Source organism: Furipterus horrens, unplaced genomic scaffold (genome assembly GCF_987537825.1).
Source record: "Furipterus horrens unplaced genomic scaffold, mFurHor1.1.pri manual_scaffold_15, whole genome shotgun sequence".
NCBI lineage: Eukaryota > Metazoa > Chordata > Mammalia > Chiroptera > Furipteridae > Furipterus > Furipterus horrens.
Window position 1 is genome coordinate 2,266,101 of NW_028327185.1, and position 18,177 is coordinate 2,284,277.

Consider the following 18,177-nt stretch of genomic DNA (forward strand, 5'->3'; position numbering starts at 1 on the left):
AACCCCTTTGTTTTCCTTACGGGAGGGGAAAAAACACTCTTCCTGTCTTCTGACAAGAACACTTGTGTTTTGATTTCATCATTTCACTATAGATTTAGATCATTAAAAGAAAACGAAATACGAATCTTATTGGGAGTGATTTTAACGATATTGATTATTACATGGAATAACTTTTCAAAGCAGCAGGTCCATTACCATATACTGCTGCAGTTTTTGTCTATGAATACGCTGTGATTTTGTTTTTTTATTGGCCATACCAGATATAGAGATCTTTAAGCATATGTAGCTTGTGTTTTGAAGTAAAAAAGTAAAATTCAGGGCTATCAACAAGGTCAATGAAAGTTGGTGTTATTGGGTTATGTTTTTAAGTGAGGGGAGAAAAATTCAGTTCAAGGTCATTTTAATTAAAAAAAAATGCACTATTATGAGTCCCTGTGCCCCATTCCAAATACATAAACAAATTTAGTTTCAATGATATACTAACTTGTATTTCTAAGCTATTATTGCTCATTTTAATTTTTATCATCACTGACATTTTTAAAGTCATTGGACAATTGTTATTATTTCAGAAATAAATAGGACAAACGTACTTGTCGGGAGATTAAGCTAATTAGAAGTAAATGGGGGTTAGGAAGTCTGTCTCCATGTGACTGTTAAGTTACAACAGTTATAAAGTAACTCTTACAGATGAAAGAGGTCAGAATTGCCCTCTGAAAAAATTAAATGCATTTAAATATTCATTACGAAGGAAGTGCGTCCTGACCTGTATTGTGTAATGGTCTTTAGATAACTCGAACTCAGTAAATGGTAGAAAATAATATACTCTGAGACAGGCCGACAGGCTTATCCCCATTCTGAAGCTGAAGGGACCGAAGGTGGACTGTCCTGGTGTTTCTGGAACTCCTGGTCACGTGGGCTGTGACCCTCAGACTCCGGCTGTCGCACCAGGCCGTGGGCTGCCCCGTGGACGCGTGGCAGCCGGAGGAACGAGCAGGTCTACAAAGGCTTAATGCAGACGCTCGCTCTGCGTTCTGGTCTTGTTAAGGGAGTATCACCATGACCTGTCGGACTTCAGTTAGGATTTTCAGCATGGCAGTCGCTTGTTTTCATCTTATATATAATAGTATTGGAATATGATATTTTATTTTCTAACGTGAAGAAAGAGGAACTGCACAAGTCCCTGGAAACCAGTCTGTGTTATTTGTAGGTACCAAGCATATGTAATTCCTAAGACCCTAAGGAGACCTTATTGTCAAATGGAGTCTTTTAAAATACCATTTATTTTATAGGGAGGATTTCAAGCATCTCTTGAAGGAATAGGTTAATGTTTTTATTGTGATACAAAAAAAAAAAAAGAAAGACACAAATTGTTCTGAACTACCAAAGATCATTAAAAGCCCAAAGAAGTAGGGGAAAAGACCCCAAACTCTGACTTGACATATAATTTTAGATATCTGCATTCAAGTGAGTTAATGAATTTGGCAGTAAGTTTGGAAAAGAATTGGCTTTTTTTTCAGAGAATTTTTTAAATTAGCTTTTACAAAAATTCAAGTATATGAAGAAATTTAACTCTTGCAACTATACAGATAATCAATAGATACCTTTAATTCATTGGCTTTTTCCTCTAATCTAACATGAAGGTTTAACATGTTAAATTGCCATAATGCATGTCATAAAGGAAGAAAAAAGGCCCCAGGGAATATTATATTAGTTCCAGCTTTGCCTCAGCTCTGCTGTAACTCGTATTGTGTTTAACGGTGACTGGAGCTCCCAGAAATTTCTGGAGTGGCCAGTTAGCAAGATAACAGTGTCGTCCAGGTTCTAGAGTAGTTTAGAGAACATTTATTTTTAGTTTACGAGTGTGGACTTCGGGAGACAAATGCAGCTTTCCGTTGCCCCTGCAGACACGCAGCCATGCCCGCCGCCTCCGGCTGCTAGGATTCGGGCGCCAGGTGTGCCCCGTGGCCTCCGCCGCGGGCCTGGGAGCGGCCTCTGCGGCCAGCAGGCCCCTGGAAGCACTCGGGGCAGGGGATGCAGAACTGCGTGTCTTCTATCTTTTGTGACAGGAGCTGCTTTCCGAGTCCCCGTTCGTCCCGTTCCATCCTGGAGCCTCTTCTGCGGGTGCTTTCATCTGACTTGCACAGTCAGGAGGGGGAGAGCCTGGAGGCACGGGGCTGCGGGGCTTTGTGGGCTGGGAGGGCCGGGTTTCACCCCCTCGCTCTGGAGGGGGGGCCGCGTGGCGAGGCCGCGGTGAGCTTGTGCGCGGGCGCTGGGTGGCAGCGGGAACTCGCCCTCCTTTCCGGCCGCTCAGTTCCGAGATGGGATTGTTCAGGAGGCGTTTTTGTTGTTCTTGCTCATAAGTAAACTGCTAGAGACTGTGCTGTTGTTCCTACTATTTTCTCGGCGTGTGTTTTTTAAACTATAAAGTTTAAATACAAGAGCAAAACACTGTAACTCAACACCCTAAATAACTGGACTTCCAGCCACTGAAAAGATCTTCCTTATTTTCTCTCAGTGAATAGAGAATGTCCATCACCCTGTGATGACCCGTTAGCTTTTCTGCTGATGTCCTTTTTTTCACTGTATCATTTTAATAGCATGCTTTTCTTTCTTACTCCATGTATATGCATATACATATTACACATGTATAGTATATATGTATAATCTCCAATTTGTGTCTAGTCCTTTACGTTCTTGGCTTTTCCTTTTTTAGGAGGCTTTGTGTGCATGCTGTGATGAGCTCTATCTCAGTCAGTCCCCAAATCTTGCTGATGCCACAATGACTTGGTGAACTTCTAAATAAAATATGCTCTTGGGCCCCATCACAGACATTCTGTCCCACTTAATTAGAGAAATTGGTGTAGAAGTGTGCCTGGGATGGGTTGTTAATTTATTCATTCATTCAATCACCAGATATTTATTGAGCACCTACTAGATGCGTGTATTGTGCTAGGAGCTGAGCGAACAGGAAGACGTAGATGCTGGTCCCCTGGAACTCAGATTCTCTCTGACCACATGGCCACACCAAGTCACAAGGGTTGTTGGGAAATAGCCGAGTTAACCCCCAACCAGTCAAAACTTTCAGATTTCTGTGACCAAAGAAACGGAGAGGAGGTGTTGATGGGCTGACAATCATCTCTGTCATAAGTAAGCGGAAGTGAAAATACATCTCTGGCCAAGATGAGGTGCCATTCTTGCCAGGCCACAAGCTCAGACCTGCCTTTTGTGGTCCGGCCACGTCCCTATGTTGAAGTATCTGTGCAGAATTGGCTTGAATGTCGCGGATGAGGAAGCCCGACCACGTGGGCGAAGAGGAATAGCCCTGCAAGGGTCCTGCTGTGGGGAGAGGCTGGCAAACCCAAGAACCGGAACAAAGTCCTAGTTGAAGAAAAGTTCTGCAAAAGGAGATCGGGGTGCCAGGCAGGGGCGAGAGCAAGGAAGACCCGCAGCGCCTGTCAGGGACCCTTGGACGTTACTGGAGATCCACTGGAGGTTTTCCGCAGGGGAGGAGGGGGACCCACTCTGACTTCTAACGCTGTCGTGCTGGATTCTGGGTCCTGGAAACCCCTGGGTGTCAGAAATGAGGCAGGAGCACCGGTTCGGGGACCGTTTGCAGTAGGCCGGGGAAGCGATGGTAGTTGCTTGCACTTGACAGCGGCGGGACTTGAGAGGAAAGTGGGCCGGCGTGGGACCTCACGGGATGAAGCGCTGCAGGGTTCCCTCAGAGCCGCTGGACGCGTGGCAGCGACGTGGCATTGGAGGCTCTGCCACGCAGTTGGGCTTTCGGGGGGAGACGAGCAGTCGGGTTGTCTTAAATTTTAAGATGCCCCTGAAAGAAACAGTCGTGGACGACACCGTATTTGCCAGGTTCTGACGGGTAATTTACACACGCACAGAGGGGGTCGTATGCTTTTCATTTAATACAAGTTAAAGGTTACTGTTTTAATCCTTAAATAGAAGCTTGTTAGAAAACTATATGAAGAAGGAATGGTCAATTCTGTTTCATTAAAAAACTGAACGTTAGAAGGATTAAAGAAGTGTAGGGATTTACTACGCAGTTCGTATGAGAACCAGAACGTGTTTCAGGGGAGAGTAAAAGATTTTCAACTTTGTGACTCTTTTCCTTCTAAAGCAGATGATTCTGAGAAGCTTTGACTTTTCTAAACATGCGTGGTTTCCGGAGTTCAGTTTAGTTACATGAACAGGGACATTTACAAAGGGGCCGAACCTTCCTTTTTCCCTTCTGTTCTGGAGCCGGACGTTTCTCCCCGTGACCCTAAAATGTTTGCTGAACATTTCTGGCCATGAAGGTTAAGTTGTTTGCCTCTAAAAGTCAAGTAAAAGAAAAATATGTCACTTCTCTGAAAAATGCACATTTATTTATTCTCCTTCCGAGCTCAGACAGCGGGCACGCGGCTGGCGCTCCGTGAGTTTGAACCTGTTTGCTGTTTCCTCCTGTGAGTTCCTCCTGCTCTTCCTGGTCGCTCGAGTGCCCAGAGGGTAAAGGGGCGGAATTGGTGGCGGCCTTCCCTGCACTGCGGTGACCGCCACGGCGCTGAGGCCAGTCACAGTCCCCCGCAAGGGTGCCCAGAGCTGCGCGCTCCTTGTGGGAGGTGCCCTGACACACGTCATCGGCGCCACCAAACGGCGTTTGTGTCTGAAGTCCCTTTTACCCCCTTTTCTCCTTTTACTGTAAAACTTCAGTACACTCGACAGATATCTGCAGGCTGAACAATGTGATAAAATACAGGCAGTTCTGAAGCCGTCCTCAGCCATGGGGGATGGAGGCTTGCTTGCTATAGAAAGAGAAAAAAATGTATACCTTTTCATCATCACATAATAGGGCTGTGTGATGCTAGCCACGTGCCTGGAGTCCCGAATGCCTTTCTGAGTTCAGCTACATGTAAATATAAACTGTAGGGTTTCGTGGGAAGAGGTGTACTTATTTGATAAACGTAGAAGTTTGGAAATTAAAGCCTAAAATGCTGCTTCCCAGACCACGCATTTGAGAGAGTGCGCAGGGGCCGGGGCCGTGTTTTACAGACAAAAGCTGCTCAAAGCTCGTTAGCGCCGCGAAGGGCCCCTGGTAGCTGGTGACAATTCCCCCGGGTCCTCGCGCCAGGCACGCAGCACAGCCGACAGTCATGCTATCGGGGAGTCACAGCCTGGCCTCTGCAGCTGGCGTTACAAGTCCGGTTCGTCTCTGAGGGCCCTTCCTGAGCCCCCCGCGCGCTTGCGGAACACGCACCCGCCCGCCCTCCGGTCTCTGACCACGGGCTCCAGCTGGGACGTCCCGGCAGGCAAAGCCCACCCAGGGCACGTCAAGGCGACCTCCTTCTATGCGGCCGTAAGGGCTGAAAGGGGGTCGGAACATGCCGAGGAGGAGTGTGACCGCGTTGCCGGCCAGACGGGGCTTCTAGTCACTCGGAGCGGCAGGAAATCGGGCAGGACGCTCGCGGGGAGGGGCCCCGGCCGAGGACAGTCCCAGGCAGCGCACATGCCCCTGCAGAGGCTCCAGCGGCCGTGCTGAAAAGTCAAAGGAAAGGGGTGAAGTCCTCCTGAGGCTCTGTTTACTTCACCCAGAATGTAAGGTGCTGTCGTTTCATCACGTAACCCAGATCAGCATCATCCGTGGGACTTCTCACCTTGTCTGTACTGAGTTCTTGAACTCAGATGTATGGTTTGCATTCACAGCGGACCCCAGTGTGCACTGGTCACACTGCAAGGGCGTGGGTGTCCCGCGGCCCCCGTGCGACAGCAGGGTTCCGGGACGAGGATTTCCTTCTTCCTTCCCGTTTTCTCCCGCGCTGTCGGGGTGGGACTGTGATCAAGTCCTGGGAGCAGTCCAGGCATCGGGGACCCCGGGGCGGGGGGGAGGCACGCTCAGGAGCGCTTGGAGCTGCTGTCTCAGTGACCTCGTGCCTGTGACCGTCCTCCGAGCACCTGGTTTGTGCGGAGCTGCGTTGTTAGGTTCGTGTTTCATAGAGAAAGGGCTCCGAGGAATTTCCCTTAGCAAAGATGGTGAGGCATATCCGTTTTCAATGTCTTTTTTTCTTTATTTTCTAAAGTAAAAAGTTAAGATAACCCCATCAGCACTGGCCGGAGCGGCTCCATTGGTTGTTGCGTCCTCCTGCACGCCAAAAGGTGGCAGGTTCAGGGCACATGCCTAAGTTATGGGTTCAAACCCTGGTCAGGGTGCATAAGGCAACCAATCAATGTTTCTCTCTCTCTAAAAGATAAAAAATTAGAAAAATGCAAAAAAGGCCCTTAGGTGAGCATAAAAAAACAAATAACCCAAGCATGTACTTTTTAATATTTGGAAAGACTGGAGTCATAGTCCTTCTATCACAAGCCTTGTTTGGAGGCAGTAGTTAAATACATACATGTATTATCTTCATTCCCATTGGCTTTTCTTAAAAGGCATTTGAAACCTAAAAATAATAACATTATTACGAACTTCAGAGTAAAAGACGTGAAATCAGAGGATTTGCTTTTGTATCCTTTGCTGTGTTTATTGATTGAATGTGTGGGTTTACCTGAACATGCGCATTTTTTGAGGTTAGAGTTTAATAATAAAAACTTCCTGTTAAGTGACTTCTGGTTTCTGTACTTTGTGGGCTAAATGAATCAGGCTCTAAACTTTTATCTGAATCGATGGAGTTTGGATAGAAATTGCAAAGATCACAGCTTTGGGGAGAAGGCCTTTACTGCAGAGGCCTTTCTGCAGAGACGATGAGCATCGTGACTCAAAAGTTTTCCCCCAACTATGGTTATAATTGGACCCAATGGGGGTCTCCTCCTTTGATCAGATCAGAGTAACTGTGACTTTGCGCTGGAAATGTCACTTCGGTGGGGGTTTATCACCTGTAGAGCTGGTCTTTCCTCTGATGCTGTGTTCATTGCTCATTAGCATTTTTCAAAGTTTAGTTGTTAATTAGGTCGATGCTTCAATTGCAATCATCATCGACAAGAGTAGTCAGGACTGCTCGCATGAGGAAATACAGATACTCCTTCTTTGCTTCAACTCGTAGGTAGGGAAAGACGAGAGGACATTGTTTTGCTCCCTGGCGGCGTCACAGGGCTACGAGCGTGCTCCGTGAAGGACGCAGTCCTCCCGGAGTGTCTTGCCACCTGGTATGCACGTCAGGTCACCTCCCCCTTTAAAAAGCGAGTGTATGTCAGTGGTATGATCGCAGTTACAAAATGTTCATCTAAGTAAGGGCTGTTCTTAAGTAATGCGCCTCCCTCAAAATACACAGACTCGGAATCAAAGGATGGAAATGCAGGAAAAGTCACATCAACCGTAGGCGCCTTTTAAGATTATGCCAGTTCATGGCCCTGACTGGTGTGGCTCAGTGGGTTGGGTGTCGTCCCACAATGTGAAAAGTCGCTGGTTCAGTTCCCGGTCAGGGCACATGCCTGGGTCGGGGGCCTGGTCCCCAGTTGGGGCGCATGCCAGTCGATGATTCTCTCGCACGTCGGTGTCTCGCTCCCTCTCTCCCTCCCTTCCCAACTCTCTAAACATAAATAAATAAAAAATTTTAAATTATGCCGCTCCCAGATAATAGAAATTGGCATAATATACATACATCGATAGGTTAATCTGACTCCTAGTTCATAAGGCAATGACACTGAACTCAGACTCCCCGAGTCGTGGTGGCAAATCTTGACAGAACTGGGCTTACATCTCAATTTCGTCACTTACCAGCTGTCTAGTGAGGGCAAACTGATTCACACCTTTGAGGCCCTGTTTCTTCATTGGGGGGGGAGGGGGTAACACGAATGCTTTTCTTAGAAGCTGAGAATAAGTGCGAGAGTGTATATGACATTTGCATACCATAATCCTCTGCTCACAGTGGGTGGTCAGTAACCTTACCTCTTTCCCCTCCTTTTTTCTAATAATGGTCAAAACTGTTCCGCAAATGACTGGGAAATTACATATGCAAACGAGGCTTCCAAAAATAAAATCCAGTGGTAAGGGACCCTGGAGGGTCTGTAACGCATGGCCTTAGCCAGCAGAAATGAACGGGACCCACCCGGTTTCGTTGCAGAACGAGCAGACACATGTTGTAATTGCTAGAAATCTGCAGAAAAGTGGCTCACAAGCAGTTTACCGTAAAATAATTAAAGCTTATTTATGTCAAGAGGCCTTGGGAAAAAAAAGGGAGCACAAAGCCATTTGCATTAGCAGGTTTCTACGGCCCCTGCTTTCGTTTCAATTAACGGGCCAGCAGGTGCTCCCTGTAGTCAAAGAGATAAGGCTCCGGGGAGGGGGCGGAGTGGGGGGCCGGCCTGCAGACCCCGCGGTGGGCCTGCGGGTTGGGTTCATGCCTCACCGGGCCAATTTCCGAGGTGTTAATTTAACTGCTCCTCTGTCACGCAGGTCTCGGCCCTCAAAGCGAAGCTGAAGAAGCCGTCTGCGGCGACTGGGGACGGCGTGGCGCGGGCCTTCCTTCGGGCTCAGGCTGCCTTGTTCGGGTCCTACCGGGACGCGCTGCGGTACAAACCTGTAAGCCTGTCGTTTCGGGGCGATTTTCATGCGCTTTGCAATAGGGCAAACAGACAAAATCCGACATTCTAACATCACACGTTAAAAAGGTATCTTAATGGTCTTTTAAAATCCAGAATGATGTGCTTTAAAACATTACGTTCCAGTGACGTGGCCTTTTGGTTTTAGTTCTTTTCGGAAACTTGACTTCATATTTCCCACATTCTTTGGCATATCACCTTATTTATTTTTCTAAAATGGTGATACCTCTTAACTAATGAATGGTGTTAATGCATTAAAAACAAATAACTCGATCTTGTTAACATCATTAAGAAATTAACCAGACAGTTGGGTTTATTACGTTAATGAGTTTAGAAATAAGCACTGAATGAAAGATATCTGCGTTTTCCCCTATTTGTGCGATGTTCTCCCCTTTCCTTTCACCGCGGGCTCCTCCCGGGCATCGGGGGCGATGCTGTCTTTCTGTCTGCTACCCTGTCTGTTGGCTCAATCTCTGAATGAAAGTTTAATTTCTAAAGTGCACTGAGAGCGTTTAGACCACTGTTTTCTATTTATTTTCAAAAGCAATAGTTTTTAAGAGAAATTATGTATTTCTTTATTGGGTACAAGATATCATTTGTTGTTTCAGGCATTACCTTTACAGATTACCTTGTGTTCTAATTTATTAAAAATACATGAACTTTATACTCTTTACGGACATTTATAGAATAGGCACATGTCTTTGACATATTTTTGTGACTGATGTAAAAAGGAAAGAGCCAAGTTGAGACGTTACAGCTGTATAATTCTTTGGTGTCTTCATGAATGTATTTCAGTTGCGTCCTCTGGCTAGTAGAGTATTATTGGAAAAGAAAACAAATTACTCAGTCGTGTGAACTGGATAGGAATTCTTCAGATCACACCTTGCAGAATTTCACGATTGTCTGTACTCACACGAAAACCGCTGTCCCCCTGGATGTCTGATAGCGACACACCTGTCGGGCGGGTCTTTGGCCAGAGTCCCTCGGACCGAGCCCTGCCCCGTACTGGAGGCTCCCACAGTGGGCAGGCAGCCGGGTCTCCCTTTACTTTTCCCCTAAACTTTGACCTCCGTTCAGAGATGCCTGCCTGAGGCCCCAGAAGTCCCGGGCCCCTCAGACTCCCAGCCTGCGTGTGCAGCGGTCTTCCTGCCCGGCAGTTCTTCCATGCTCCTCCCCTGTAACGCCGTCCGTCCTCCCCGGGCCTGAAAGCTGTGGTTCACGTGACCCTTTCTGTCGGGGAACTGATGATACTTGTTTCCTGTAACGCACCTCTTCTCCCTTTTAATTTATTACCTATTATATTTCATATGTTATTATTTTTACGGATCCTCATAAATTATTGATTTCTGTTAAAACAATAACTGACCCCTGAGTACCCCGTGGGTTCTAGGCCTTGATAGGCTCTTTAGATAAACTCTGACATTTAATCCTTATAAGCCTTTAAAATATTGCCATTTCCATTTTAAAGACGAGGAAAATGGTGTTTATAGAGTTTGAATAACCTCGCGGAGGTCCCCAGCTGGCACGTGTGGGACGTGCGTTGGGTTCTGGCCCCGGCGCGCCTTGCTCTGGCCCCCGGTGGAATCGCCTCTGCTCTCTGGCGTCCGTGATCTCACGCGTGCCGTCTCTGCTCTCTGGCATCCGTGATCTCACGCGCGCCGTCTCTGCTCTCTGGCATCCGTGATCTCACGCGCGCCTCGAGATACATTCTCTGAACTTGCGTTTCTCCGACGTGAGGCTTCCCGGCAGGCGTCCCATGTACGCTAACGGGAAGGCCGACCCCATGATACAGAGCCTTGGGATGTTCCCCAAGGAGCGGATGGCGTGGGCGCCTCCCCGTGCACGTGTGCATTGGGGAAACGGTTTGCTGGTCATGCCGCGCATTTCCGCGTGTGGTTTCGTCTCCCCGCGGTTCTGCCGCACTCAGACCGCTGCATCCTCCTCCTCCAGCCTCGACAGGGCCCGGCTGGTCAGGGCAGGCCCGCTGGATAGACACAGATTCATTTTCAAGTGCAAAGACTAAATATACGAGCTAAGTGCTGCCAAAGAAAAACTCTGACTTTGTGAGCTCAGCACTTAGACCGTCTGAGGGACAACCCTGAAAATGTGGCACTTTTCTCCTGCGCCTCATTCCCGCTCTTTCCGGGACACAGTCAGGACCGACACGTAGGTGTCCCTGCCCTTGACCACAGAGATGAGCGCCACGCCTTGAAGATGCTGGAAAGTGGTTTAAATAAAATAATGGACATTTTGCTCTTTGGGGGGTGGGTCTTAGGCCAGTAGCAGGCTAGCTGCTTTCTAAGGTTTCCAAAAGGCGCCACCAAACTAAGGTGCTCAGTGCGCCCGGAGCCGTGACAAGAGAGGCCACCCCACCCAAGGCCGGGCTGGCTGGGCTCACCCACATCCTCCTCCTGCGGCCAATGGGTGGGGTGCAGCTTCAGCGCCTTTGTTTTCTTGTGTGTGAAAAACAGAAAACTAAGGTCATACTATTTTGGGGTTTTTTAGAGGATTTATGTAAGTGAATTAGATAGTGCCTGACATGTGGTCAGTGGTCTGTGATTAGTTATTATTATGAAAAATGACATTTTGGAAGTAAAAAGTGGGTTAGGAAATCCCTTTAACATAATCAAAATAAAACACCTTTCTCTGCTTCCCTAAAAGAGAAACATTATCGTAAACACAAGATTACTTTGACTTGTTGGACTTCTTCAGATTTGCGTGTTATTTGGAATACTCATCATTCAATCTAATGATAGTAAATCTTTTGGGGGGATTTATTTTTACGTTGAGGGAATGAAACTGAGCGATTTCCAGGGTGATCTTTGCTTTGGAAGCCATGGTACGGGCTTGCCGGGAGGGGTTACTGCTACCAGCTATGATGGATGAGGGTCTGCTTGACCCCGCTTAGACTTCAGCACCCTGAGTTTGATTCTGCACCACACCTTCTCTGTGACTCTCCATGGGCCTCTTCAGAGAGGCAGGTTCTCCCCGACGCTGTCCTGACGCCCTGAAATTCCGTTTCCCTCCAGGGCGAGCCCATCACGTTCTGTGAGGAGAGCTTCGTCAAGCACCGCTCCAGCCCCATGAAGCAGTTCTTGGAGACCGCGGTTAACCTCCAGCTTTTCAAGCAGGTAAGAGCGGCCCGCCACACCCCCTCCGCGTTCGAGGATGACAAGAACAGACAGCAACGTCTGAGACGTTATTATCCCTCCTGAATTATATCTAAACCCCGACTAATACCTTTGATGGTATGTCAGGATATTTCTCTTTCTTCTGTAACTCCAGAGCTGTCTATGGCGTGGAGCTCCAAATAGACTATGTAATAATAACTTTGCTCTTAAAAACATCCTCACTAAGAGTGGTGAGCTGGTGGCCTCCCTGAGAAGGGGTGTTCTTGCACAGCTGAGAGGCGGCATGACTAGTTTTAGGGGACGCGTCTTTGACAAGGAGCTGCTTCGTTATGGCAGATGGATCTGGTGAATAGGCCCATCCCGCTCGTGGCCCCAGACTCAAAACCTTAAGCAGAGGATCTGTGACTCATCCCAGCAGTGTCTGTAAGTGTATCACTGCTTGAGGAGGTTGCATTTATTCCAGGTCGTAAATGGCAGCTGTGCGTTAAGAAATCCATAAATGTAATTCAATGTATTAATGATCATAGGAGAAAAACCTAGGTCATCTCAACACATGCCAAGTTTTTTCATGAGACACACGAGAAGCACTAAAAACAGGCACGGTTAAAGATGTTTTTGACAAATGTTGTACTTAATATTGCAACACCAGAAGGTTCCTTCTGAGAAAGGTACCAGCTTCGGCCATTAGGACACAGAGCATATGCTAGTTAGCCAAAAAAGAATAAAGCTCTAGACAGGAAGACACCACCCTGACATCACGTTCATTACATTGGAGACAGACATGTTTCCTGTGACATGAAGAAATAGCTTAATAAATTTGGCTTCATTGCAGTTAAGAACTTTTGGTCATTAAAACACATCATATTGGCAATACGTATGAGCCACCCGAGAATTTAGACTCTAGAATACAAACAAGCAAACAAACTTCTGTGTGTCAGTAAAACGCATATACGATATAATTGTGCAGAAGACTCAAATAAGCGTGTGCAAACGAGGAAACCTTATTGGTCAATGAAGACGTGCCAGATCCTCAACCTCATTAGTAATCACAGAACCTCAAGATAAAAACCACCATGAACTATCACCTCATACTCACCAGACGGGCCCAGTTTTAAAAACCTGAAAATCTCAAATTGTAGCAAAAAGCTGGAGCAGGGCACCAAGTTGTAGCTGCTCATGGGCGTGTGAATTCACACCCGTAGTGAGGATGCACTCTGGTGCTGCTACTGAAATGTGCAACTGTGTTATGACCTGGCAATTCTATTCTGAATTATGCCCCCCAAATTATTTACTACAATTGCTCATAATAGCAAAACACTGGCAGTAAGCCTGGCTGTTCATCAGTACTGGAATAAATAAATTTGTATGCCCACACACGAGAAATGCAGAGAAATGAGTGAGATGCTGGAAAACAGAATGAACAGATGCTGTGCAAGGAACCAAACCCTGAAGATTTAACACGATGAGTTCTTTTAGCTAATGTTCACTAGCAAGAAAAATTAGATGGTGTGTCATTTAGGGAAACATTTATGTGGTGAAACGATAAAGAAAGAGGAACACAGGAGAAGTTAGAAGGACTGTGGTCTTTCGGGTGGGCAAGGCCTTCTAAGGAAGGGACTGTTCTGGCCGTTTGTTTTATTGTTATTAAATTATTCATTATTTAAGTTATTGGGATTTAAAGTATTCAAGCATTGCATAAAGGCGCATTTTTAAACGCTGCCGATGAGCCAGCAGTCGGCTGTGTGTCCTTGGTAGTTGCCTTCGGGACCTCTTCCAGCTCCGTCCGGCCTCTGTAGCACGGGTGAGCTCAGGGGTCACCGGCCCGCGCCGCCCTTCGCTCCGGCGTCCGTGATACCGTGAAGTAAACAGAACCGGGCGGGATGAGCGCGGCCTCCATTTGGAACACTCCCCTTTAGATAACGCGTTTGGAAGGGATCCCAGAAGCAGCTCCTTCAGTCCCGGCTCTGACAGCTCCATCTTTCTTTCGCTTTACGAGGCTTTAAGCCTTTCTGTTCAGGTGTCTGGTCTGTAACCGGAATGTGGGCTGCAGAGGACCTAACAGCATTATCCCTGCGCCATGTCTTGCCTTTGATCCATGTACCGTGGTCACACGAGACCTCAGCTCCGGGGGACGCTGGGTGAAGGTTATGGGAACTCTCTTCTATTTCTGCAGCCTTTCCATAAATCTGAAGTTATTTCAAAATAAAAAAGTTTAAACAAATTGCCAGGAAAATAGAGCCAGGGAACATCCACATGAAGGCATCTTCACGTCTCGCTGGGGGAGACTGTGTCCTGCCACGGTTGGGCCCGCACGTGCCTCCGCTTCTCCCTCGAGGGCGGCTTTGGTGTTACAGGTGCGGCGCACGGCAGCAGGGTCCCCGCTCTGTCCTTCGGCCCCTGCCCCTGCGCGCTGCCCACTGGCGTACGTGGGCTGACACAGCGCTTCCTGGGAGACTCCTGCTTCTTCTCTGCAGTGTGACTCCTCACGTTCTCCCCGCTGGGTTTTCTCAGGGTCCCGCAGAGTCACACTTGCCTTCGCCCCGCCCCCTAGAAGTCGCAGCCCTCCGGGCTCTGTCCTCGGACCCCTTCTCTGACGCATCCCCGCTCCCGGGCCCTGCCCGTGGGAGGCCATGACTGCTCTGTGTGATGGGCCCCAAGTATGTCTTTAGCCCAGACCCCTGTGAAGGCAAATGTGAGTGTACAGTGCATATCTTTACATGTGTGTCTCCATGTACATGCATAACCCATGCACACACGCATCTGCACAATGAGCACACACCTGCACATGCACACACATGTACACATGTGCACCTGCACACACCTATACATGCGCGCACACACATCTGCATAATGTGCACACACCTGCATGTGCACACATGCACTCACGCACCTGCACACACCTATACATGTACACGCACGCCTGTGTGTGCACACACATTGTGTGTACACACATGCATCCGCATAACGCACACACACCTGCATGTGCACACGTACACGTGCACCCGTACACACCTGCACGTGCACACATGTACATATGCACCCGTACACACCTGCACATGCCTATACATGTGCACACACCTGCACGTGCATGCACACATTGTGTGTACACACATGCATCTGCATAACGTGCACACGCCTGCATGTGCACACAGTACACCTGCGCACACAGGCACACACATGCACCAGCGCACACCCATACATGTGTGTGCGCACATGCGCGTGCACACACATTGCACGCAATGCATCGCACATGTGCAGACATGCAAGTGCACACGTACACACACACAGACCCTCCTGCGCCCCGTCCTTTGGGAGCGGGGCTGCCCCGCTGCAGCACCGGGGTCCCCCTCTGCCGCGGGCCGTCACCGCCGGCCTGTCTCGCCTGCATTTCCCGTTGTTTCCTCTCTCCTGTGGGTTCTGCTTCCTCAGGGTGACCCAGTCTTGTCGGCTTCTCCTCTTCGGTCTCCGCGTGGGACTGGTGCTGGGTGACGGGATTGGGGTTCTCTCCTGGAGCCCATCCTCATTCTGTTTGCAGGGTGTTCTTTCCGAAGAGCAGACCCCAGCTTTCCCACTCCATTTCAGACGCAGTTCCAACCTCCGCCTGGCCCACAGACCCCTTTGTCATCTGGCCTCTGGGCGTCTGGTTCCTGCTCTAAAATGTCCCCAAACACCTTGCTTACCGCTGCTCCGAGTAGCTTGCTATCAGCCCTCTGAAGGTGGCTTCATGCCTTTGTGTTTCTGAACTCGGATTGTGCCAGATGCTTCGTCATCCACATGAGAGGGTGAGTGGCAGCGACTGTGACTAAGTGAAACAACGTTTAGTGAACACGACTTCTGCTGGGTGCTGCTGGGTGCTTTACCCGATAACCTAGTTTAATCTTCACAGTAACCGTATCAGTACACACTTTATTTGAGCCACTTTTCTAGTTACAAACGGAAATTATAGGGAGGCTAGATGACTTACTGAGCGTTCACACAGCAGCCGGCACGTGGTAGAGTCAGGACCTGAACCAGGGAGCCATTGAAGTTTCCTGTCCCTGCAGAAGAAATACACGAGTGAATAAGTGCGCGTTTGCCGGCTCCGTCCTCCGGCCTCAGGGTGGCACGCTCTCCATTCGATGTGACCCAACTCAGTCATTCTTCAAGAGGCCCTTCCCACGCTCCTTTTCTACATCCTTGGCCTCCCAGTCTTCTGTAGACCCCTGTTCTTTAAGCATTCTGGATTTACCCGGTATAATATTCATTGGATTGCTTGGCTCCTTCTTGAGCTGGAGGCTCTTTAAAGACAAGGATCATTTTTAAAGTGTTTTTGTATCTTATAACGAATATGTAGCAGGCACTTCATGTTGCTAAATAAAGAAATGGGATAAAAACTGCTGAGTGACTCCCTGTGGGAGGGAGTAGGCAGGGAGCTGCTTTGGCAAATTTGCTGGACGACGAGCTTATATAATTGAATACGACGGAGCTCGTTTAGGGGCGATCCGAGAATTGTCAGAGTCCAGGGTCGCTGGGCTTTAGATGGAGTGCTGTCTGTAATTTTAAACCTGGAGTCACGTAGTGGGTATTGTGTAGCGTGAACGTTCTCTGAACTCCTGGGCCCTCTGTGCTGTGACCCACTTTCGCCGACTTAATAAGATGTTGGCTAAAAGGAGCGGGTCAGAAGCCAAACATCTCGCTTTTATGTGAGCTGGAGATTTGGGAAGATTTCAGAAAGCTTTTAACATAAACAATAAATTCTTATGAGTTTCTACGTTTTCCTGTTAATCTTTTTAGAAAAAGAAACACATAGTTGGTTATTTATGGCACATAATTTATAGCTCAGCTCAACACGTGCATGAGGCGTACGGAGGATCAGCAGTTCTGGAGTGTTAGGGAACTCCTGCCGTACGAACGGACGGGGACGGCCACCGGGGGGAACACACTTCCTCACAAGAAAGGAGAGGGAAAATGAAACGTGACTTAGGGGGACTGTGGGCACGCACGGGCGGAAGGGAGGAATGAGCGAGGAGAGAGCGCATGTCAGCATAGGTGGCGTTTTTGTAAGCATCCGTGTTCAGGATTTCCAAGTAGTAGCCTAAGCAATGTTTTTCTGAGTGTGGTCACAAACCACCTGTGTCAGATTTACCAGAAACTCTACTAAAGATGCATATTCTTCAGTCCCACCTTCATAAGTTCTGGTTCTGGCGTCTGCCTCATTAGTGAAATATAACAATATGCACACCAGAGCTTTAGAAACACGTGTCTCTGTCTTCTTTACCCACGCTCTCATTCAGCTGTGTGATCTGAGGGTGCACTGTGCCCTGGGCCATGTCCTTGGGGCTGAGATACATGGGAGAACGAAGCAGAAAAGAATTTCTGCCTCTATGCATCTTTCCTCTGTAGCGGGAAGGGGGCAGACAGTAAATTAAATAAATTGTGTGGCATATCCAGAGATAAGTCCTGTGGAAAAGTAAATAGAACAGGAGAGGGCAACTCCCCGGGGTCAGGCAGGACCGGGAGAGTCAGGGTAGACTTCAGGGAGGGGTGGCCCTGGAGCACCATCCTGCAGCGTGACTGAGGGTGACTGCAGAGAGACAGGACTTGGAGGGCGGTCACTGAGGAGTGCCGGCTGCTTGGAACCGGCCGGTGGAAGATAAGATGAGAGTCTGCCAGGTGATGGATCGGTTCTAAGACTGGAGTCCGTGTCTGTTCTGAAAGATTTGATCGGACCCATGGGTGGCAGAGAGCCCCCGGGGACTGCACATGCTCACCAGGAGCCGGGAGGCTTGTGGGGGAGAAGGAGAATCCAGTGTTGGCACGTTGCGTGTGGCATGTCCGGCAGCCGTCCTTGTTGGCTCTGGGTCCCGCAGGTGGCCCGCTGAGGCCAAGGGGACTGTCAGGCCGCAGACAGAGATTTGGGGGCCGCCAGCACATCACTCGTATTTAAAGCCATTTAACTGGAGACCAGGGGCTGGTCACCAAAGGCGTGCATCTACGCACAAGTGCCAGGTGGTCCCAGGGCTGGAAAATGGCTGAGGGCAGCCGCAAGGGAGGCCAGGGAAGACGTGTGACCGGGTGAGGAGGAGACAGTGCGGGGCAGCGAGTCACCTCTGCAGCCAGACGGAAGGACACAAAGGGGCACGGGACCAACACGGCCCCACGCTAGCCACGGCGCATTAAAACGAGGACTTGGCAGTGAGCCCTGCCCTTGGCGGTGCGCGCAGCGTGATGCGTGGTTGGAGCTGTCCTGTCGCGGGAGCGGGGAGCAGGACCGTGCTGGAGAAGTCGCTGGGGTCAGGAGAAGGGACGTGTCTGAGGGCTGCTGGGAAGCTCGGGGGGAAAGAGGCAGACGTCGGGGGGCTTGGGCTTTGGGATGAGCGCGCACAGACGCGCACAGACGCGCACAGACGCCAGGAGGGAAGGCGGAGTCTCAGGGAGGGCGACGGCGGGCAGTGGGGTGCTCAGGGCTGTGGGCCCCCTCTTCTCCCTGCTTCAGGGTTCTAATTTCCGGTGACCTCGGGGAGCAGGGCCGTGAGCT

At 49.1% G+C, this 18,177-nt stretch overlaps 1 protein-coding gene across 1 annotated transcript in view; it reads left to right on the top strand.

The window, feature by feature from the left end:
* The window catches only part of DENND1B (DENN domain containing 1B), a 124,230-nt gene that overhangs the window by 79,150 nt on the left and 26,903 nt on the right, over window positions 1-18,177 (top strand). The window contains exons 14-15 of the mRNA XM_090263264.1: window positions 8,384-8,509; window positions 11,559-11,660. Coding sequence (XP_090119390.1) covers window positions 8,384-8,509; window positions 11,559-11,660 — 228 coding nt within the window. The remainder of the gene's footprint in view (window positions 1-8,383; window positions 8,510-11,558; window positions 11,661-18,177) is intronic.